Genomic DNA, 24412 nt, shown 5'->3' on the forward strand with positions numbered 1-24412 from the left:
TAAATACATGAAATCACGAAACTTGAAAACTGAATGTTCTTATTTACTCAGGTTGTTTTTGTCTGATATTAAAATATGTTTGATATTAAACAAGTGGTAACTAATGCTTTACACCATTTTCCTTATTCTTCACCCTTAGCCAATATTTTGTGCTGGTCTGCAATAAAATCTGCAAAATATTCAAACAGTATGAATAGTTTTAGAAAGCACTGTAAATATGTCTCTCTCTTATCGCCAAAACAAAACTTTGTAGCAGTACTCACTGCTGGTTGGGCAAAAGCCCCACAGTTGATTTTCAAATGTTTCAACCGAGCACCAAAGGCTGCCGCTTTCAGAGTCGGCTGAAGAGCAGCTTTAGTGCCACTGAGTTTTGTACATGAAGGGAAACATGCACAGCCTTCCTGCTGCATTTCCTTCAACTGTATACAATTCTGTAAAGTAAGTACATAAAAACATAGAAGAGATTTAATGAACACACCTAAATCCTTTTAATTAAAGAAGTACAGAGCCTTACAACAAACAGAAAGATCACAATAGAGCCTTGAACAATAAAGAAAAACAGCAACAGAGTCTCCTACCTCTGTAGGTTCTTGTGCAAGCTCCACTAGATGCCCCTGAAATGGTGAGTTGGCTGTTGGGTCCCGCTGATTTTGATAGTACAGCTTGGTTATCTTAGACTTAGACTTAGACTGACTTTATTATCATTTTGCATGCACAGGATGTATACAGAACGAAATTTCGTTGCATACGGCTCAGAACAATGTTATGAGGTTACTCCAGAATAAAATAAAATACAATATAAAATATAAATGTAAATATAAATATAAAATATAAAGTGCAGGAATGACAGTAAAATAGAAGTTATTTAGCTATGTACATGTGCAAGGTATGAAGTGGAGACCAGTTTTTGAGTGCAGTCCAGTTAAGAGTTCAGCAGTCTGATGGCAAGTGGGAAAAAGCTGTTTCGGTGGACCTGGTGGACCTGCACCAGATGCTGCAGAACCTCTTTCCAGAGGGCAGCAGGGAGAACAGTCCATGGTGGGGATGTGAGGGGTCACTGACGATGTTTCGGCCTCGGGACACGCAGCGCTGGGATGAAATGTCCTGAATGGAGGGAAGGGGGACCCCGATGATCCTCTCTGCTGTCCGCACCACTCTCCTCACGTTCTTCCAGTCGGAGGCGCTGCAGCCTCCACACCACACAGAGAGGCAGCTGGTCAGAATGCTCTCTATGGTGCTTCTGTAGAACGTCTTGAGGATGGGCGGGGGCAGGTGTGCTCTTCTCATCCTCTGCAGGAAATACAAGCGTTTCTGTGTCCTCTTGACCAGAGATGTGGTGTTCACAGTCCATCTGCTCTGAGCTCCACATAAAGCTCCTGGCCTTGGAGGGCAAGCACCGTTTCATTCTTACATTCCCACTTTTGGAGTTCACTTATTTCATCACAGTTGTATAGGCTTACTTGATTCCCAACACTTTTGCCCTGAACTCCCAGGCATTTATTCACCCTGGGAACCAGCAGTCAATTGCCAGTTGTCCAGCGTATGTCGTCGCACGTGCTACAAGTTTTAACTAAGCAAAAATCTGTGCCTGTGTTGGTAAGCTAAAATGGTTAATCTGAAAAGAGAAATTGTTCAAAACAGTTCAATGAGTAGCTAAAAAAAAGCAAAAGAAAAAAAAAAGTCTACAATACAATAACAGTAGCTGATTAAAAATAATAATCTGGTGTTAAACTGTTTCAAATCTCCATATGCAATGGTTGAAAACAAAGCTTACAACCATGCATTTTACCAAAAACTCACAAACGTTGTGCTATCAAAAGCGGGAATACTGTACCATTTGATTCCAATAAAAGGGAATTTGTAAAAAAGAAGCCCCAGGATCACACACAAGGTAAGCATTATGACCCTTTAAAATGCCCCAAAGTTGAGCATTTAATCCATACGTTGCCTGCAGAAAATGTAGAAGTGATGTTAGAGATTTCAGAAAAGTGGAGGATTTAAAGTCACTGACTTATTCCGCTGCAACACGTCACTAAATCTACTTTTCAAGGTTTTCCTTAAAGTCAGAATTCTGACAGACTTGTTTCATACTTATTTATTTTTGATTAAAATCATATCAACACATTTTCAAGTATTTCAGTGTGCAGTTGGTTATAAAAAAACATTTTAACCTATTTAATAACTTGAAAGTAATTTTATAATGTGTATATTTGCTAAAATAATCATCCTAAATTCAATGCAGGACTCAACACAACCAGACAAAGCACTGAAATAAATTCAGAAAGGTACATTTCTATAAACTCACCTTAGGGGTAAATGTCTCAAGCTTTTCACAATTTCTCTATTTTTTTAATCTGATGTAAGAAATCCAAAAAAACAGGAAAGTGAGTCAAACTGTGGTTTAATGTGCACAGCACAATTTAATAGTAAATCAAATCACTGTGCCTTAGGTAACTAAAAACCTTCCTTTTTGCAAGTTTTGCAAAAAGGAAGTCTTCAGAATGCTGACTGTCATTGTTAATTTCTCAAACCCAGTTTCTGATTTCCTAATTTGATTCAGTTAATACTTCAAGTTCACATTCAAGTGTGTTGTGTTGTCCAAGAAACACTTTGTGCATTACAATAACTCTTACCGAGGTTTAATTTAAAAAAATGAAATAAAATAAAACAAAAATGGAACAGAACAATTATCATGATTATTTTCAAAGAAAAGCAAAGTTATTAAAATTTTGAGAGGGTACATCAGGGGTCACCAAAACAATCTGAAAGTATTTGTCCTGGTAAAAAGAACTTCTTTGTCATTCATTTCAAGGCTACCCACTCCTTGCCTCCCTGGGGCGATGCATGCTTCAACTCTTTTCATATTTAAAACGTCTTGTTATCCCAGATGACAAACTAGCACACACAGACAGACACTCATGCAAGTAACCCAGGTGGATGAAGGTTAATATTTTATTTATGCATCTGTCTATTCTGACGTCAGATCTAAACTTATGCTAATAATCATTCATGCAATTAAGCTACCATTTCCAGATATAATTTTTGTAGAGCAAAGCTACCCTGGCACACTTTGGGAACCAGCTTCTTCATTGTTACACTTTGTCAATTATCTTAGATCAATACGCATCTATATAATACATAGACATATTTTTTAACTATGTTGTGACTGTATACTAGGAGACAATTAATCTGTGAAAAAATTGAGCTCCTCTGCCTCAAACAACTTTGAGTTCAGTGCTTTGCCCAACATCAACATGCGGCAGGAGGAAGTTAGAATTGGAACCATAAATTTTGGATTCTCAGCACACACGTCTTCTGCCGTAGTCCGAGCGCCATGTCAATTAAAACTTTCGAACTGCTGCTCTTTGTGTGTGAGTCTTTCCAGGTTGAAATAGAGATATTAGAATATATATATTATATATTATATTATATTACATATAATATAATATTAGTATTGATAATAATATAATATTATCAATTATATTATATTGATAATATAATCATTTATTATATTATCAAAACAGAATAATTACCGATGATTTGTGTAAAATTCCCCACCAAAATTATAGCTTTTCTGACCCTTCAAATTAAAATGATTTAATTGAATTCACAAATTAAATCAATACAATTTTAATCATTTTGATTTATTCATATCAAACAAATTTCATTTGAAGGCACTTTACAAAACAGATCTAATTTATCAATAAAATTATATAGTCAAAAAAGTAATTAAAGTTATCATTCAGACAGATTTAAGATCAGGGACATTCCTTCTATATAAATCCCACTTATTATACAATATGGTCAACTTTATAAAAATGAAAATAAAACTGAAAAATGAATACCTTTATTAGCAGATTTCATTTTTTTTTTACCAAAGCAACTAGTTGAAAGGAAGTTTTGTTAATTTGATTTTTTTTTTAAAATATTGATGGATTTCTTCTGTTAAGCATAATATCACTGATTACCATGTCAGATATAGATCTAAAGCAATGTTTTTATTTTTATCTACGTGCTTCTTCTACCTCGGAGTCATATTAATGTTTCAAAGTGGAACTAGGTTTCTTATTTAAAACTAACAGAGAATTTGTGGAGGAAGCTAAAGATTAGGGTGATGGCAGGAAGACCTTAGGAGCTCCAATCACTTAAAACCTCTTCAAAGATCATTCCTCTTTAATAATACCAGTAGGAACATACACTGATGACTGTAATGGCAGGACAAAGGCTTTTACATTAATTATTGCTAAGTGTATAATTTCCCATAAGCAATTTTTTAATCAACTGTAAATATTACAACATATAACATTAGTATTTCAAAATGTATAATCTCTTGCAATGATTTTTTTTGTAACTGATTGGAAAAATACTAGTTAATTATCATTTATTGATCACATTCATTTGATTTATCATTTACTCATTTGTTGCCTTTTGACCTTAGTGCTTCTAGACATTTCCTGGTTTCAGAATAACATTACATATTGACGGCTGAAGTGAAACTTACACATTGCAGCATTATAGATGTAAGGAAGCTAAGTTCATAAGTTCATTTCCTGCTGGAGATGAAGACTGTCAGCAAAGACAAGAAACCATTGGTCGTAGGTGTTTTTGCAGGGTTGCAAAACACCACCTTACATCTGCACAAATCACGTAGGAAATGTAGCAAGATAACTTCCTTTGTTAGTCAGAGAATGCTCTGACCTACCAATTGTGTAACTCTGCATTTTCTCCATGCTGGGAATTATAATCAAAGATCTATAGAACCTCTAACTTTTGTGAATTCTGTCTTGGTTGATCTTTTTAGCAAACAAATTTTTCTAACAATAATATTTGGAGAGGTGTTGTATCATTTCTAAATGAATGACTACTTTGAGTCAATGAGTGTTTATGTCTTCTTTCTCATTTGGCAATTAAGCTTTTGCAGTAGTTAGAATACAATATACATACAAGCTACTTGCCACATTCCAGTAAATTAATTGTTACACCATCTTCTTGTATAAATCATTCTTTGCATTTACAATGATTTTATGACTGTACAAATCCAAAGCAGCCCAAACAGAGAATACTTCCATGCACCATCTGCTGTCTTTTACAATTATATAGTTATTACAGGTTGACTGTTATCTTCATCTGCATTCCCCAATAGTTTTTTAGCGTCCACCAAATCTTTCTGTGACTGGTTGCTGTTGAAAAGTGGGTTGTCAAAGGCCGTTAACCCTCCAGGGATTGGTATGATTCTCATCTGATGACCAGACTTCTTGAACAGGAAGAAAGCAATACCTGCTCCCGTTGCGATCCCAGCAATGACTAACACAGCAGTTAAAGCTGTGCGACTCCGACCTTGAGGACTAGTGGCAACATCTACAAAGAAAAAAAAGTAGATGAAGAGAAACAAAAATATTTTTCCCAAATAGAAAAAGATGAAAGCATGACTTACTTGGTGTGGGTGATGGCTTTGAAAGTAACACTGGAAAGAAAAAGAAAACTTTATCAAAAAATTTGCGGCTTTGGTTTCTTTTTAATAGCTAGAAATTATTTGCATTTCTAAATTACTTGCACTCTAATGTTGAGAGGACCGTGTTTGTTTAGTCTATGTGTCTTTTACTGTGAAATGTAAGCATTTAGGCAGCTATTTTCCTCAAAAGAATGAAAGAGGTATCAATATGCTCTTTAACAAAGTCAAACAAATAAACAAAGTTTCAAAAAACTGAGGAAAAGTACGAGAAATATTTATTTAGATACGGTGTAAATATCAAATTTACATTGTAAAGAAAATATAAAACCAAAGATAATAAAATTAATTACACTACAATCTTTTTACTACAGCTAAAATGAGAAGTATATTGCTAGGGAACTGTCTGACATGCTATTGAAGTGATTTTGATAGCACAACAGTTGGAAGTTAGAGTTTAAAAAAAGTTAATTTACACAGTTTTGGCAGTTGTGATATCTTACATTGCTATGTGAGATATCACTTCTTTCCTTGAAAAGGAAAGAAATTGAGAGAAGAGTAATACAAAGTTATAGAACCACCTTTGATACATCAGTTTTTAACACCAGAACCCAACAGGGATTTAATCAGGTCATAAAACCCTCAGGTCATAAAAACAATCTTTGGAGATTTTAGTGTGCTCGCTACGTAGGATAAGCGGTGCGTATGACACTAGATCTCAAGATTTGGCAACAAAATTTTGGAAGTGACCTGAAGGAAAAGCAGTTCCAGGTCACTTCAAAATGTCATTGCTAGAAACTTCACTCCAGACCACTATGGGTCACTTCAAAGAGTTGGTGAAGCACCAAGAAAATGTGACGCATTTCCAATAAATAAAAATAACATTTAAGTAAATTTAACATTAAGGCTATTCTCTATTTTTTCCCTTTTCATAAGTAAGAAGTGAAACACATAATAGTTGCTATTTACCATCATTGACATGCCCTAAATAGTTTTAGAAAATGGAATGAAAAAAAATATTTACAGCTGAGATTTAATTCATGGTAAAGTTTTACCTTTAGCTGCTTTACAGATGTATGGTCTATCATGCCATCGATTCCCCGTATGCCATTTCCCGTTTGATGTACTAATCATACCGAAGGAGCGAGACGGATTCTCTTGCCAGTTTTCAAAATCCATGACCGTTTTATCCAACCACATCCATTCTCCTGGGGATAGACAGATATTTATTTTATTATTTGATGTATTTTATGGACTATCTAAAATGTTTAAAAATACAAATAAATAAAATTACACAAATACATTGTAAAACATTTGAATGTGGTTAAACTTGAAAAACTGCTGCCTTGAAAATGCAATTTCAGTCAACAAGAAAATTGTTTTGGGTTTAACTCCAAAATTAAAGTTCATAATTGTTTTTTAAGTTCATTAATCTTGTGAACTTTAACTTAATGGTGCAATTTAAACCAAATAATTATTTCACAATATGAAAGAAAAAACTGCCCTCACCTAGTTAAAGAGCCACATTTCTCTATTATTTTCACTCACAATAACACAAGATTATTTTAATTAACTACCTATTTAACTAAATGGTTAAATAATTACTTTAGAATAATTTAAATTCTTGCTTCAAATTGCATGAACAAAATTTTTGATCTGGTGATGAGTTTTATTAAACATTACAACGAATTCTGCTCTCAAATATTTAGTGTGAACAGGACATTATCCTCAAGCTTTGTAAGCTAACAATTGCTGAAAATAAACATTTGCCTTAATAACACACAACAGTCAGATCAATCTCACACACTTCCATCTCAGGATACAAAAACATGCTGCTAAGCATTCTGGGAAACCTGTTCCCACTCCTGTCTTTTTCTGCTTACAGTTTTTTTTTTAAATGCTAACCTAAAAACACTTAGAGGTTTGACAAAATTTAAAAAAATGTTGACACAGCTTACTACAGTAAGTTTATCCTAAACTCACACATTTAGGTTCAAAATCTAAAACTCGCTAAATGTAATTGACTCAAAGAGCAGAAGACTAGACACAACAAATGACGTTTGTAAAACATAGAAAACCCATTTTTAGATAGTTTTTCCTTTAAAGACTGCCTTTTCGTGATGTTCATTACCTTTATTAGTTTTGAACAGGCCCAGCCAAAAAGATGTGTGTGTGTCTTGAAATGTTTTAATGTTATTAAGTATGAATTCCTGTTCCAAGGGATCTCCAATGCTGGCAAGGGTCCCACCTTCACAGAACACACCAGTAGTTATTTTTTGTGAATGCAACATAAATTTTAACTACTGCAGAAAAGATTTTTCACAGAAAACACCTACCATGTGCCAGACAGCTAGTAGTTGCATCTTGCCACTCTTTTATTTCAGAGAAAAATAGGTAGCAAAAACTTCTGAAAGGTTTCCAGGTCTGCCACCGACTTTGGCCAAACGAAGGCCGAGAAAGCCCATATCCAGACCTAATTGGAGACGGGTCTTCTGGACAAACTCCAGGAAAATTGTCTGACTTAACTTCTGGTGGTATGTCTGTGTATTATATAAACAGTGGTACAAATTACTTATATTAATAATTCAAAAATGTTTTATTAAAATTTATTCAGCATTACATAGCAAAATGGAAGAAAATTTAAACAGCAAAGTGTGGATTTAAGAAAATTAAGGGATGTACTTGCTTATATGTTTATTTAGAATATATTTAGTTTGATTTTACCTGTGGACTTCATGCAAAGACTGCTGAAGTTCTGATTACAATCATTGGTTTTCCATTTTCCATTAACATCCACATAAACACAAATTCCATCTTTACGTGGTTCATTTCCATCCCAGTGGGTAAAAATCATTGGCCAGCCCTCTATGTATCGGAAGTAGTTATTAGTCTGAAAGTAAATAAAAAAAACATCCAAAAAATAAAAAGGAGATAATACATGTTTCGTGTTAAGTAAATGTTCTTACATGCTAATATCTTGTTTTACAATTAAAGCGTTACTCTAGGAGAAACATTCAGTGTAATTTGGTAAAAAGGGCTAAACATTGTTAAATATCTAAAATATCTGTTAAACATTTTTCAACTGATCAAACTGAAATTCTTGTAACAGTATATTTCCACTTAATACATTAGACAGGCGTTGTACCTGTAAAAATTTGCTTTTCGTCAATTCCCTGTGAGCATTTTATCATGAAAGCATTACATCTAATAAGCTTGAATGGAATCTAGAATAAATGTTTACTTTTAGAGGCTTTAAAGACCATACCTGGTTTTTATTGAGTCCAATCCACAGAGAACGATTAAGATTCAAAGCCTGCAGCTCAATGTAGGTCTGTGTCCACTCGCTCCGCACGCTGACCAGCTTGGCACCCTCAGCTTCACAGGTCTTCTGAGCTTCATACCAACTCTTTTGCTGGGTAACAAGCTTGATGGAATCATTCAGGATTTTGAAGTAATTCTCTGTATTTGTTGGTTTAGTTGTATCAGATTTATTTGGTTCTGTTTCAGAATAGAAATGATAAGTAACGTTTTTTTGAGTTTTCCATCATGGTACTTACGTCATTGCAAAAGTGTGCATTTAAAGATGTATACATTTAAATATTATAAATGATCATAATTAAATACTGTCTACTTGTAAATCAGAATGCATGAGTTGTGTAACCTTGTAAAATAAAATGGAGAAACATTTTTTGTGCATCCACAGTAAAGAATTTGTGTAAAAAAAATTGTATTTGTAAAAAATAATTATTCAAGTTACAAATTCTTTTTGTTGATGTCCTTTTACTGATGCAAATAAAAAACTCCCTTGCTTTCGTGTGAGTTTCTACTTGCAGGTACTAATTTTTTACAGCTGATTGGTCAATGCCATGTCAATTAAAAATTTAACGATCCACTAAGATTACAGAGAAGTTCAGTAGGAGATCCATAAAATCTCATAGAATCAGGTGTATCTCATTAGTGTAGAGTAGCAACATAATTCAGTATCACTGTTTGGGTCACTTGGAAGATATTGAGCTTAGGGTTTGAGCTGTTTATATGTTTCTACCAACTGGAATTTGTTGGTGGTCCCTTACTGAACCAATGCATTCTGCATAAGTACTTTGAGTCTTCCCAAGTGACATATCTCATGCTGTAACAGCACACTGCATGAGAAGCCATTGCTGCTTGTAGTAAAACATGAGGAGAATGTTGGTCACATATCTAACTTAAAACTAACTTCGCTGCAGGAGAAAAAACAACCACGTAAGTAAATTTGGACATCTGGAGCAAAGTAGAAGGATTATGCAATCAAAATGGTTTTAATAAGATCCTGTGGCTGCAACAGCCAAGCCCAGCCATAATCTTATTGGATTGTTACATTTGTGATTGGCCAATCAGTCAAAGGAAAGAAAAGAAAATCCTTTTTACAAGGTTACAAAAATCAATTCACAACTACACATTCTTATTTACAAGTATTAATTATGCAAATTTTGTTTGCAATTTTACCAATCATTTGCTGTTTTTTCACAGAGATAAATAAACTAGACCTGGACTGAAAGTTAAAAGTGGGACAGATAAGTGTAGTAGTACGCAAGTAAGGCAAGTGAAAATTTTACTGTTTTGAAAACTATCAGGAGGAACCACATTAAATGACTTACGTATGCCACTTAAACATATAAATCCATTGGTGTCATTGCAGGATTTAGATATCCATTTTCCAATTGTAAGTGAAGGATTAGCGTTGATCACAGCACACTCTTTCTGTTAGAAATGACAGGCTAGCAGATGTAGTTCAAAAAACCTTTAAAGGTTAAGTGTAAAATGGTAAAAATTACATTTTAGAAAATACTCACCTCATCTCGAAACGTTACAAGCAACTGCAAAATAAACCAACATTTTAAGATTATTATAATCTGTATACCTCAGAATCAGAGAAACATTTTTTATCCCCGCAGGGGAAAACTGAGAAAATTGTGAACAGAATTACAGAGAGAGATAATATTTATTCAGTCATATTTTCTTCATTGAGTCCCTGTTAGGTCCCACTCTACAACCCACTCCTGGTCTACAGCCCTCACTATTAGGACATAATTGTCTGCCAGTGGGTCAGAGCGAAGCTTGTTTCATTAGCAAAAGGAATGGTTTCTGGTTTCTGTTTATTCAAATTTAAATAATCTAAGAATTACTTACGTCTTCATCATAGGAATGCTGCAAAAGAATCCAAAAAGAAAAATAAATAATCGCTTAGAAATCTTCACTTCAAATATAAATTTTTAAGTCAAGATTTAAAAATATTAAATATACAAATAAATTGCTCTCAAGCAGTTACACATGCAAATTTATAGGAGGTTACCTGGCTTATATGAAAACCAAAAGTTAGTTTTTATTAGGTTAATTGTAAAGCTTTTCTTCTTCACTAAGTAAACGAACTACAAAATGCTTCTTTATTTTTCACAATATTTATGGGATTAAAACAAAATTATCAAGTAACATTTTCGTAAAGATTGCTAAAACTGTGAAGCAGTAGCAACTCATTAGTCAAACATTTTTCTGTAGCAGGAGACAAATTGTAGAACCACTGATTTTGCACAAAGAAAGCTGAATGTTTTTATCTTACCATATGACCATAATGGTGTGGATAGTGTGAAAAGGATGGATACCTGTTTCGCTAATAAAATATAAAACAAAATGTTATATTTAATAAATTGTCTGAGTAATAACATTTTCAAATTGACAACACAAATATACAATGTTTACTTACATAAAAATCAAGATTGACATAAGACCTTGGCCGTCCATCAGTCCAGTAAAACCCATCGCTATACGAGTTCCTAAAACCAATCCACAGGTCTCTATTTGGTGTGTTAGCCATTTCAGACACTAAAAACACTGAAAACAGAAAACAGTCGTTAAAATCCCAGACAATTCCAGATCAACAACATAATAAAATTTCTGGCTTTTCTGATTGGCATGGAAATTTCCATCACTTTGCATTCCAGTTTAAACCCAATTATGTTTAGACCTGCAAACAATATTTCTAATGAGGGTGTTTAGTAGTCAAAGAAAAAAAGCATAAATAGGAGTAAGAACTCAATGATAACTGAACTACAGCAAAGCTGATGGCTAGCTGATGGCTTAGCAAAATACTCAAGTGAATATATTTGTAGCAAATAACCTGAACTGAAGTAAATGTTTAAAACTTTTATGAGAAAACAAACCTTGCTCATGTCTTGAGGAAATAGAGGCCAAGTTTCCTCCCATGTCTTTACATCGTTGCCTTGCATCAAGCCATGTTAGGTTTTCGTTACTTATGATCTTGTAACACTGAAATTGAGACATGATAAATTAATTTACAACTTGTGTATATTCCAACTGAATGCATTCGATTTAGCTCCAATGGGAAGAGGGCCAGTTTAGATCACTCCAACAATTTTATGAGTCATTCAAGATCATTTTTTGCATTCTTATGAGAGATACAGACGGGTTTTTATCACTTGTAGAAAATTCATCTCAACTGTTTCCAAGAGAATGTTTTTCTCTCATTATTTACTCAGATAATTCTCACCTTGGAGTTGACCTTCTTCCAGCCTTCTTTGCAGTTACCTTTAGGTGGGACTGTAGGAGCCACGGTGGCATTGACAGGAGGTGAGCTACTGCGCTTACAAATAGAGCCGAATTCAAATCCACAGTTGTAATCATGCCAGAACCCTGTGAAACCATAAATGATAAGTTAGGAAGCCACAATATACATTTCACGTTTTTGTGTGTATATATACATAGGGATTGGTGACATTTATTCATGTTTACATATTTTTGTACTTTTTTAAAATTATTTTTCCAAAATTTACTCATATTCTTTTCTTAGCTGTACACAGATAGCTTGTTATTTCATTTTTCTGATTTCTTCATTATTGTTATGATTTGAACCTTTCTGTACTGGCCCTTAAAATAAAAATACGATAAGTAAGAAGAAAATCTATGGGTGTAGGTGAATGTGAAATAATAAAGTAAAAGAAAATACCAGTAGTATTATTATGGCAGTATAATAATAATAATAATAACTATTTTGTTAATAGTTCAAATCCCTCCCCTGGTCTTAGTTTTATCTGTATTTTTTAAATGAGTAAAAGCTGGTGAACCATTTTTCTGCAGTACCCTATTCTCTTGCTTCATTATCTAAAAAAAATACAATCAGAAGGACAAAATAAAGAACGTTCTTTTTAGTCACAAGAAAAAAGAAAATCACAAAAGAAGTCAAACTTCAAAAGATGTAAGATGTAATGATCAGTTCATCACGGTCATTCCAATTAAAATGTTCCCAAATATCAAGGCTCCTATTACTAACGACAACACATATAAAATAGTTTTTTTCAGTTATTTTCATTTAGTTGTCTACTCACCATGGAACGATCTCATGACAGCACAGTATTCATCAGAATTAACACAATCAGGTTGTCCTTCATCCCACATTTGATAAATTACTGGAGAACCATCCATCCATCTTAAAGCAAGGAAAGACGAGGTCAAGCAGGCAAAGGAAAAAACACTAATCCATTAATCTGCTCTATTACCATTATAGTTAGTTACAGTGTTTTGGAAGAAAGCTTGCAAACAGATTTATTGATATTCCTTTTTTCCCAGATATGTTTGGAACATATACTTACTGGAATGACTTGTCAAGATCCACAGTTAGTCCAATCCAGACAGAACCAGAACGTTTGGATATCTATACTCAAACAAAGTCTTATTTTAGTTTATGAATGCAGGAGAATATGTAAGAGTAATGTAACAATAAATTCAGAAGGGAATAACTAGTGTAAATTCATAACATTGTGTACTTCAGTGAACTTTGCAAAAGGCAAATACAATTCTAATCCTGCTGCATATAACCTATTTTTTTGCCAATTCATTAAGTTTTTAATTTGGCTCAGTCAAATGAGGAACTTAATGAAACTATTTTTTTATTCAATCAGGTAAACCCCAGTTGAGATCTAGATCTCATTTTCAAGAGGGACCTGAAACAAACTTCACTCCCGTCGGGGAATCGAACCCCGGTCTCCCGCAGTGACAGGCGGGGATACTCACCACTATACTAACGAGGAGATTCAACTATAATCCAAATACAAAGTTTGTAATACTGATGTTACAAAAGGGGAAAAAATGAAATGAAATAAATATAATTATCATATTCCAAACTAATTGTGAAAGGAATGGGAAATGATAGTTCCTTTTTTTGTTGTTTTTATCATTTGTTTTTATATATGTTGTAAATTACTACATTTATTTTTAGCCCTGGAATTAATATTCTATTCCAAAGTGATTGCTGAAGTCTTTTGGGGTGTATCTAGACCAGCTTTAAATAAATATAGTGGGTGATATTCATTCTTCTTTATAAAATAGCCCAGTAAAAATGTCTGTAGCAAGAAATTTTTAATCTTCGGGCATGGATTTTAGGTCTCATCTGTTATTGAGCCAGGGCAAAACACGCTACATGATGCAAGATTTTTTAGCTCTCCCCTCTCATGCTGAAAGATAAGTCTACACTCCAATCTCAGGTGCTTTTTAGCTTGAGGCGGATATGCAAAAATGCTTACCATAAACAGTGATAAACTGGTCACTGATTTCCTTAGGTTTGGGAGATCATCCAAAACTTACATAGGAAACCAATCTTATCCACCAATTATACCTACCTAAACCTCACTGTCACATTTTACTATCCCATGAGAGAGACTTAGAGACTTTATCACTATTTAATTTAACTTTTCAGACAAAAAAATATGGATTGGCCAAAATTGGAATCTGCAGATCAGACTTTTTAAAGATCAATTAACACTGACAAATAAAAGGGGGGCTGAAAACAAATATTAATCTTTTTAGATTCTCATTTTTTAATGTTTAAATCTATTATTTTTCTTCAGCTTCACAATGTCATGAACATTTGTGTGAATTTAACTCACAAAATCCCAATGAAATACATTTTATATATTTATGATAAAATGCAAACAAGTTCAAAGGGTATGAATGATTTTGAAACTCTCTGTTCACAGAATTTTTAATATAGATTAAAGTAAATTAAAATTTCACTGAAATCTGGTGAATGTTAATTTCTTTTTGACAAGCTAAATTTGAGTTTGATTGTATTTTGTAGTTATATTTTAATGAGCTGTTGGAATTGTGCCATACCGAAGAATGAATAAGCATACCTGTTTCCACAGGAAAACACGTTCTGCTTCACTGTTGATGGTTACAAGGTCAGCATGTTTCTCTCTGCAGGATTTCCGAGCGTCTTCATTGGCCATTTCCCGGGTTTCAAAAAAGTATTGATTTTCCCCCCATTGCAGCCAACCATCAGCGGTACGGTTGTAATCTGCGCATGTGCCATAGCAAATAATGCATATTAGATACTCTATATGAGTAAAGTCTGATACAGTACAGGCAGGTTGTAGCCCTAGATTAACTGGCAGAGCTTAGAAGAAATCACTGATGGCTGTAATTTGCTGAAATGTATTTGTGAACAAACCGAGCTCAAACACAAACATTAAACTCATCGCATCAGACTGGTAACACAACAATCTAACTAAGATTCTTCATTAAACTTCTATACCACATTTAAATCTTAAATTTAAATGTTAAATAATTTAAAACATTTTTTTTTTTATCTACGCAGAAATCATTAAATCAAATGTAACAACATTGTCATTCTCAATAAGCAAATGTTAAAATTCTGCATCTATGGTCTGTGATAAAATGTTAGCATTTATGCCTACGTAGCTGCTTAGTTCATTTATGCCTAGAGTCAGCTCTAAATATGAGCAGCATCACATAGAGTTTGAAAAGCCGTTGGTTAATTAGTTAATTTGGATTTAACAGAGGTGCAAAAATATTAGATTATTTATTTGAATTGTATTTTTGTTTGTTGTTTTTAAGACTCTATAAGTGTTGTCAACAAGTAACCTATAATTACCCAGTAATATTTCTACATTTCCTGTCAACTTGACATTTTTTACTACAAAAACATGGTGGCCAGGGCGTGCCGTGGTGGCGTAGCGGTTAGCGCGACCCGTATTTGGAGGCCTTGAGTCCTCGACGCGGCCGTGCACGGGTTCGAATCCCGGACCCGACGACAGTTTGCCGCATGTCTTCCCCCCTCTCCTTCCCCATTCCTGTCAGTCTACTGTCATATAAAGGACACTAGAGCCCACAAAAAGACCCCCTGGAGGGGTAACAAAAAAAAAACATGGTGGCCCGTTGGTGGACCATTTTGGCGCCCCTACCACTGGGCTTAGCATTTTTTCTGGGAGAAATGCTGGCAGACATGTAAACATATAAAGAAAGGCGCTTCTCAGGATTTAAACTCTTTTTGCAAGGAGAACCTGCTACCTGAACCGGAAGAGAACCAGTCAAACCCAGACTGATCACAGATTGTTAACAACACAGTTGTGATTTGCGAATTTCAAAAAGTAATATTCTATTTGTGAGAGCAAAAATATGCGCACAGAATGAGGGGCTTGCCAAGGGTATCACCAAGCATGATTGGAGTCACCGCCAGTAAGTTTGTTGACTATTGCGTCTGAAATTGAAAAACTGAGTTATTGTATTCAAGTTATGACATAGTACACTCACCTGGAGTTGGAGGGGGTGGGGGTGACTTTGGAGTCAATCCTACACATAGATAAAAAGCATACCAGAAATCATAAAAGATATGGTATAACTGGGAACTATAACAAGAACTTTGGTAACATTAAATGTTTTTAAGAATAACTTTATATAACTGTATGCCATAGCCACGTTTTACCTGTACGGATCTGACAAACCCAGCCATTACGTGTTTCACACTGATTATCATTCCAAGACCCTGATTCATCCCAATCGCGTGAAGAGAATTCAACGCAAGATTCAACATTGTTTTTGTTGTTTGGCTCTCCATCTTGCCAGTGCTGAAAGTTTACCTGTTAAGGAAACCATTATGATAAAGACATGCGTAAATAGTTTTGACACGGACTAAGAAGTCCTGCAAAGAAAGACATAGTTTACTCACTGGGGATCCGTCACTCCACACATAACCAGTGCCCTGGTCACTGGCACTAAGTCCAATCCAGAGTGTTGAATACCTGCTATAGTGGTATCTGGAAACAAGTTATATATTTAAAGTTTCAGTAACAAATACAAGATGAGACCTTTGTGCTTTGGGTGACCTACACATTCCTCAGCTGTAGGCTCCCATATATGGATGAGTATGAATGAAGACCACGGTTTGTAAGACCACTGTTCACAAATACGCAAAGTTCCCTGCACTCCTATAAAAGGCTCAGAGACTCTAGTTTCACTGGCTTTGTCCCTGCAACCAGCCTTTTAATTTCTGCTAACTTAAAATCTAAATTTTGGGCTTGCTTAATCTCTAAATATATTTTCATTGCTTAATAAATGTATTTACTCATTTAAATCTGTCTTGCAGTCTTGCCTTATGCATCCCACAGAGGCATACTATGGACAACCCCTAAAAATATACTTCACTGTAAAGGCACATATACACAACATTTTATAATGTAAGCATGCTACATCATATTTCTTATCCATAATGTGATTTCAGCCTTATTAGCAATTACTGAGAAAATACCAAAGGGATACTGATCATTTTGTAAACAAAAAAAGAGAAAAAGAAAACAACATAAAAAAGCATTCTGGTGCATCTCATTGAAAAATAGCTGTTTATGGCAGTAGGTAAAGAAAGTCATGCTGTACCTAGATGATTGCTTATTCAAATTCAACTCAGCAGCGCTGTGGAAGCTTAGTAGGTCTCCTCCGATTGCTCTGCAGTAGTCCCTGGCCTCAAACCATGACTTAGTCTCTAAACGCTCCGAAAATACCTAAAAACACAAGAAGTTCACCTCCTGTTATCTGTCTGCATCCATTCATCCCTCATTTTATTATTGAGCAAAATTCGAGTGGATGTGATGTCTCCTTTCAGACTGTAGTTCACCCTCTGATGTATTTTGTTTATCACTACACTGTCATCATCAAAACTATGAGAAAATGTGCAGGTTGCCTCAAACAAGTTAAACGGGAAAAAGTCACACTCAGAAAGGCAAACTCATGGTTTCAAATTATTATAAAGCAGCCATTGAGGCTTATATTATTAGTGTTTCAATTATTCGAAAACCTTAAACAATCAAAATTGCAATCAGCTATTTTGTCTAACTGACATTGTTGCTTATGTTGACAAATCATGGCAGTTTAGCAGTGCATACATTAAAAACATCAAATTTCACCTTGTAGCAGACAGGTCTTGTCGGGACTCTGGTCCATTCATCTGCACAATGGTCAGAGGGAGCAGTTGTTGGTGCAGGAGTCAAAGCTGCCCCTTCTGCTTGATATTTGCAGATGTACTTCTCTCTGTTTGTACATGGCAAAACGTCCCAGAGGCCCGCAGTGCTACCAGTGGTCATTGCGACACAACCCTGGTTGTGGCCTTGTTGCCAAAGAAATTAAAAACTGTCATTTTAAAAGTTACTTTCAAACACATTATATGAACATAGATGTTTTGTACCTGGCATTTCCCTGTTCCAGTGAGTATATCTCACAGGGACCGTGCTGGTCCACTCAAAAACGTCTCGGTTCTTCTGGTTTGAAAGCCCTAACCAGAAATGTTTCTCGGATCTGAGGCCCACCAAGCTGACTAGGAAGGCATTATCCACCCTGGAAACATGGACAATAAAATAATAAATCATTTACCACTTTTGTTTACTTGCACCTACCTTGGAAGCTGTACTACTGAATGATTTTTGTTATTTAACTTACATATTTGATTTTGAATTACCGAATATGTTAATTTAGCTAAATATAAAGATTAAGTTAGGTGTGTTAGTCCTAAATACTGAGCTATTTAGATGCAATAATGTAAAGATATTTCTTAAATAACATGATAGAGCTACAGTATGTTTCACATTAGTTAAACAGCTAGATTTTATGAATGAGATGTTGCTGCTACGTAGTCCTACTAGGTCTAAGATTATACAGAACGACATGGTGTAACATTTCATGTGTTTTTATACATTTAAGGCTTTTTAAATGTCATTTCTTTATCTCAGAGGACCAGTTGTTTCTTCTTTTGTTTAAATTTGTTTAATTTGTTTATTCTCACAAGAAAATTAATTGTATTTCATGATTTTTACAATGTTTCTTATAAACAAATGTTTCTTGTTAGTATCACAAAATCTCTTTGGTGTTAGAAATCTGCCTCGCTCACTCTCTCTCTCTCTCTCTCTTTTTTTAACATTCCTGTAAAAATATGCATATATACCTGCTTGAAACATCTGCCAAGTAAGAATTTGATCTCTTGCAGTCCTCTTTTGCATCTCCAAATGTCTTTCTCTCCGTTCCAATGAAGTAACAGTAGGAACCGTATCTTTTCCAACCCTTTTCAAGAAAAATAAAAAGTGCATTTTCATCTCTTTGTGTCAAAAAAAAACAACACAACAGGTAGCAAAACGAACTAGAAATTGGGAATTTCTAGTTCTATCACTTATGAAAACTGTGTTCTGTGTTTTCAGCACTTCTGAGAAATTTTTAACATTTACTTTGTTGAAGTCTTCCCTCTTTTGCTTTTATGCCAGATAAAATATCAAAACATTTTTTTCCAGACTTGAAAAAAATCACTCACAGTTTTGCAACCTGCATCCTGCTGTATTTCATCTCCAGTGGGTTCAGAAGCACTGGCTTTCATACAAATAAAGCCATGGTTCTCCTTACAGTCACGATCAGCCCAGTTTCCATTCTACAAGAAGAAAATATACAGTTTGTTTTACATTATATTGTCCAAATACACAGATTGGATCTATGCAGACCCATTCAAAATAATATAGAAAATTTAGTTTATTTTAGGAACTTAATGAATAGGTGAAAATAATTTATAGATTAATTACACGCAGATGGATGTTTGAATGTGTATATATCTGCAAATTATGATGATTTTTCACTTACAATTAATGAAAGTATTACATCTGAGCAATAAAACTATTTTTAAAAACACAAATGGCTTAATGAAAAGTATGTTTAAAACTTGCTTAAAGGCTGTTATTGTCAAAAGGTACTTTTAATCTGACAAACAAGACTCATCGGATTTTATATTCTAATTTATTGAAAATTACTGGAATACCTTCAATGAGTTCTGGTTCTCCTATCAATGAGATTTACTTGAAAAATCTCCAAATGGGTGACAACCTGATCAAATCCTTGAGCTACCTCCACTAACTCTTTTCTATGTGGAGAAACAGTTGATGTTCTATAAAGGAAGCTCATCTACCGTCATGGATCCTATCTCATAAGTTGAGCGACTATAAATGCATTGGTAAATTGAGAGCTTTGCTTTTTGGCCCAGCTTCACCATACCAGACCAGATTCAGATTTGTCACATTTAAAAGAGAACATAATGTTTCTCACCTCTCCTCTGACAAGAACACAATCGTTTTGGTTAGTTGCACCTTGTGGTTTTCCAAACTCCCAGCTAGTGAAGGTAACTGTGGTGTGGTCAGTCCAGTCAAACAGGCCTTCTGTTTTAATGTCATTGAGTCCAATCCAAAGCTCATCAGTGGAGGCTGCAGACAGCGGAAATAAATAAAGGAATGGCTATTATACATCTATATATCTATCATTAGTTTATGGGACTTTATAAACTTTAATTTATGTGCTTAGTTTGCGAATTCCTTATTGTGATTAAAAGGAAAGGCAAAATAGTTAGCTTGAATTTATGTTCAAGTTAGCAGTTAGATGGTTTGTCAAGTGTAAGAAAACCCCAAACTAAGAAACCACCAGAAGAAAGATTGATATAAAATAGGGGTACCATATCCAAGCTCAGACGTGACAAAACTATTGTCCTCCATATTGCGAATGCTCGCAAGGTCCCCTCCGTCTTTACGACAAGCCGTCTGAGCTCCAGACCAGCTTTGTGCATTTTGATAAAGTCGGAAGCAGTGACCATTGTATGGAACCCATGGTGCTGAACAATGTCCCGTATCAAGACCTGATTGCAGGATACACAAAAAGGAGAATGTACAAATATAAGTACCCAACATCATAAGCATATTTTATTTCTCCCAGAACTGATGATAAAAATTTTCTTACCCTCGGTTGGAGGAGGCAGAACTCCTTTACTGTAGCAGATGTAGCCGAATTTCTTGCTGCATATTGAACTTTGCCATGCGTACCGTACGGTTCCATCCATCATTCCACAGGTATGTGCTGGATTGTTAACTGGGTGTCCTAAAACAACATGATGGACAATGTTAGGTATGTTGCAGCGTCACTTATAACTATTTATTCACATCAGGATTTAATTTTGTAATGTGTTTAGTTTTCAATCTTGACAGAAAATGATTGTGTAAATACAAAGCTGTGGCTAGAGTTTTTGTTGTATATAAATGACAAGAACAGTTACTCAAAAGCAACACTAGCTTGTAAAAAGTTAAAGGAAAGCTATTTGTGAACCTTGTGATTTTTATCAAAATATGACACTGAAAAATCCTACCTGAATCCCAATTAAGGTAACGAAAAGGGTCCCCATTAGACCATTTCCAGCCATGTTCTGAATCCAGAGTCAGCCCGGTCCAAAGTTTGTATCCTTGGTGGGCACCTGCTGGCTCGAGCAACGCTATAAGAGTGAAATAAAAGAACATTTAAAAAGAAAGACCATGAAGAGCTCATGTATTTTCTTGCCAGTCTGAGTTCTTATAAGTCACTGAACCTGTGATATAAGCCTGCTCATGGGGGTCAGTGATGGTGAGCAAGGAGGCACTCTGCTGCGTGCAGCTTGTTTCAGCCTCTGACCACGTCAAAGCAGAATTGGTGTTCAGTTGATAAAGTACTCCACTTACTGGATGTTTGATCCAGTTGTCCTTATCTGCAAAATATTATATACAAGTTCACCTAACTAAATTTAAAAAAAACCTTATCTGTCATGAGGATATCAGATATAACATGTACGCATTCTCAGGGTGACTGCTTAGGGGTTAAATGGCAAATAAATTTTATTTTTTCAGTAATTCAAACAAAGAAATGTAACTTTTACATTGTATAGATTGATTAGCTGCAGAGTGAAATAATTCAAGCTTGTGAACTCAAACCCAGCAAGTGCTGTTAGAAATATCAGTCTGCATACAAACATACATCTGTGTTTGGTGGCTCGAGTTGAGCCTCAGTGCATACTTTGGGGGGCATCCCAAGACTCTTAAATGCTTTACAATCCTCAAAAGTTAAACCTGTTTCTTAAGGAAACTTATCTGCCAAACCCTTTCCTACTGTGAGGAAAGCACTTTTATTATTGTTCTTTTATAGTTTTTATGCTTATGATAAACCAGCCTTGAGTTTCATTCACTTTTATGAAGATTTACCAATTTACCGAGGTAGCATATTTATGTTATTTTGCTTTTCTCAAGTTTTTTTTTTTAAGAGATCAACATTCACTAATGATAAAGTGCTTTTTTAATTTAAAATGGCATAACAACATGCATTTAAAACACTAACTGTACTATATTACTAAGATGAAAAGATTCTTCAGTACTCACTGTTTGTTGGGCAAAAGCCCCATGTCTGATGTTCGTATTTAGTTTCAACAGAACACCAGTGTTGGTTATTTATGGAGTCGATCAAAGTGCAACTTGAGTACCACTGGTTTTCATAAAAGAAAGGGAACATGCAGGGCCTTCCTGCTGCATTGCCTTCTATCGTATAAAGTTCTGAAAAGTGAATAAAAAAAAGCAAAAAAAATAGTTGTGATTAAGTACTCCATTTGATACTGATTAAAAATTAGTTACTTGGATCTTGCGAAGAATGCAGTTTTATACCTCTGTATGTTCTTGTGCAAGCTCCACTGGATGTCCCTGATATCGTGAGTTTGCTGTTGGGTCCTGCTGTTGTCTGTAGTACAGCTCTGTTATCTGCTTGGAGCTCAACAAATAGCTTGTGCTCGGTGCTCGCTTGGAGGGTGAGCAGGGTTCCATTCGCACAGTTCCATTTTTGGAGCTCGCTTGTTTCATCACAATCATAGAGGCTTACTTCACTCATCACAGTTGTTCCCTGGACTCCCAGACATTTATTTTTCCCAGGCACCAGCAATCGGTCAGCAGTTGTCCAGCGTATTTCTTGGCAAATGGAGTCCGTTTTAACCAAGCAAAAACCAGCTGCGTTGGTAAGTTGAAATGGTGAATCTGAAAAGAGAAATTGTTAAAAAATTAAAAGTTCTCATAAATATTCCAGTAGTCAGCTATTAGAAAATGTTTTGTCTATATTATACCGACATAAAAGCAATAATTAGAGACAGATTTCTATATTCAACTACTGCTGTTTAAAAAATCTGAAACAGATTGAAATCAAGAGTTGGAATACTGCACCATCTAATGCCATGCACTGTAGCATTTTCAGTAGGAGCACAGTGACCATACATGTGCTCCTCATGATTCTTCTTAAGCTTTCTTCCCAGGCAAAAGCTTAATCCATGTAATGTCTACACAAAATCAAGAAGTTGTGTTGGTCAATATGAAGAGATTGTGGCTTTTATCTGCAGACGCATCATGTCAAGCCACGTCATCACATCTCTTTTTTTTTTTTATTCTTTCTATTTAGTCAGCGTTATGTCTGGTTAGTTTAGTGGCTTTTGCTTCTGACTAACAAGCAATTACCACGTAGTTCCTGATTTTTGAATGAGTAATTGGTACTAAGAAAGATACTCTGTGCACCAAGTTCGGGCTATAACTTGTCTTTGCATCCCAATAGACAGGGAAATATGTGCGCAAACGGAGACCACAGACAGACTGACTTCCTGTGGTTGCAAAAGAGTGTTTTGAGAAAGACTATAACTTATCAGAAAGCCAACTGTTCATTTGTCATCAACATCAAGTGCTTCTCATTAACTTGTATAACAATTTAATAGAAAGTCATAGAAAGTCACTAAAAATTCAAAGAGCATGCATTTCAAGAACTGCACTGACTTTAAGTTAAATGATTTTCAAGTCTTTGAAAGCTATATTTCTTAGATTTACAACAACTGTCTCCAATACATTATGAATCATACAAAATGAAAAGTAGACAGTTAGGGATGTGATTTATTTTGTGGTTTACAAAGATTTAGACCAATGTAGTAGATGTCAGCTTCAGAAATTATCTGGAAACTATTGGGAAATAATTGCAAAAAGGGAAGTCTTCATAATGCTGACTGTGATTTTCTTTTCTTACTTCTCTGGAAAACATTTCATTAAGTTCACACTGCTAAACATTCAAAAATCTAACTTTTATTAAAGAGAAAAACATTATATTTCACAGGAATAGTGTTCTACAATGTTTGGAAATAAGTTTTTAGTCACATTGAACTTTCTAACAACTTTTGTTGTTTAGGAACTTAACATTGACAAAGATTCACAAGTCTCTGCAAGGACCAAAGCTGATTTTTCCACAATCTTCCATTTAAGTAAATGTGTGCATTGCCCATTACAATGTATTAATGACCATTATTTCTCAAGGCCATAGCAAAGTTTAAGAGTGGAAGAGCTCTTCATTAAGTGTGCTCTTACCTAATAAGGAAAATTGCACCTTTCACAGGTAAAATCATAAAGCACAAAAAAAAAACCCCACAAATAATCTCTCTTTTTCTACTTGAATTTGCTAAGTTATTTAAAATTACATATTAAAAATGTCAAAAAGATATGGATGATAAACATGGAAAAATACTACACGGGCTAACATTGCTAGATCATCCAAGCACATTAACCATCAATTTATTCACTTCAATTTATGTTGTCACACATATTTAACACCACAAAAAAGGCTCAGGATCAAGTGAACATTAATGCACATCTGTAGCAAATGACGCAAAAATGTAAAATGAATACATGGAAATAAAAAACTCTGTTTCTGTTTCTTTTGATTTTTTAAATTATGTCCGTTTCAACCCTCCATACAAGAAAACCTAAATTTGCCATGGATATAAGTAATTCT

At 34.8% G+C, this 24412-nt stretch overlaps 1 protein-coding gene across 1 annotated transcript; it reads right to left on the bottom strand.

Annotated features, from left to right (window-relative positions):
- Positions 1 to 4111: 4111 nt before the first annotated feature.
- Positions 4112 to 22953, bottom strand: LOC116721522 (macrophage mannose receptor 1-like). The gene is made up of 33 exons (XM_032565308.1): positions 22813 to 22953; positions 22267 to 22629; positions 21988 to 22158; positions 21168 to 21323; positions 20952 to 21074; positions 20549 to 20686; positions 20268 to 20447; positions 19868 to 20022; positions 19089 to 19202; positions 18729 to 18844; positions 17976 to 18124; positions 17698 to 17897; positions 17171 to 17295; positions 16467 to 16554; positions 16224 to 16377; positions 16052 to 16090; positions 14632 to 14795; positions 13093 to 13154; positions 12829 to 12929; positions 11994 to 12136; positions 11647 to 11752; positions 11190 to 11317; positions 11046 to 11096; positions 10619 to 10636; positions 10282 to 10305; positions 10087 to 10189; positions 8715 to 8947; positions 8174 to 8339; positions 7786 to 7989; positions 7581 to 7697; positions 6505 to 6657; positions 5435 to 5464; positions 4112 to 5358 (listed from the first exon to the last, which is right to left on the bottom strand). The coding sequence occupies exons 1-33, from the start codon at positions 22874 to 22876 to the stop codon at positions 5093 to 5095; spliced, it is 4404 nt and encodes a 1467-aa protein (XP_032421199.1). The 5' UTR covers positions 22877 to 22953; the 3' UTR covers positions 4112 to 5092.
- Positions 22954 to 24412: the final 1459 nt, after the last annotated feature.

The sequence above is a fragment of the Xiphophorus hellerii genome, chromosome 6, assembly GCF_003331165.1.
Source record: "Xiphophorus hellerii strain 12219 chromosome 6, Xiphophorus_hellerii-4.1, whole genome shotgun sequence".
NCBI lineage: Eukaryota > Metazoa > Chordata > Actinopteri > Cyprinodontiformes > Poeciliidae > Xiphophorus > Xiphophorus hellerii.

Excerpts from the sequence above, each read along its gene's own strand:
- LOC116721522 (XM_032565308.1), bottom strand. The coding sequence starts at position 22,876 with ATGAGGAGCACATGTATGGTCACTGTGCTCCTACTGAAAATGCTACAG. Across the intron at positions 21,324-21,987 it reads GGGCTTTTGCCCAACAAACA|ATAAGGACAACTGGATCAAA; the intron begins GTGAGTACTGAA and ends AATATTTTGCAG. Across the intron at positions 17,898-17,975 it reads CTGGAACAGGGAAATGCCAG|GCCACAACCAGGGTTGTGTC; the intron begins GTACAAAACATC and ends TTTGGCAACAAG.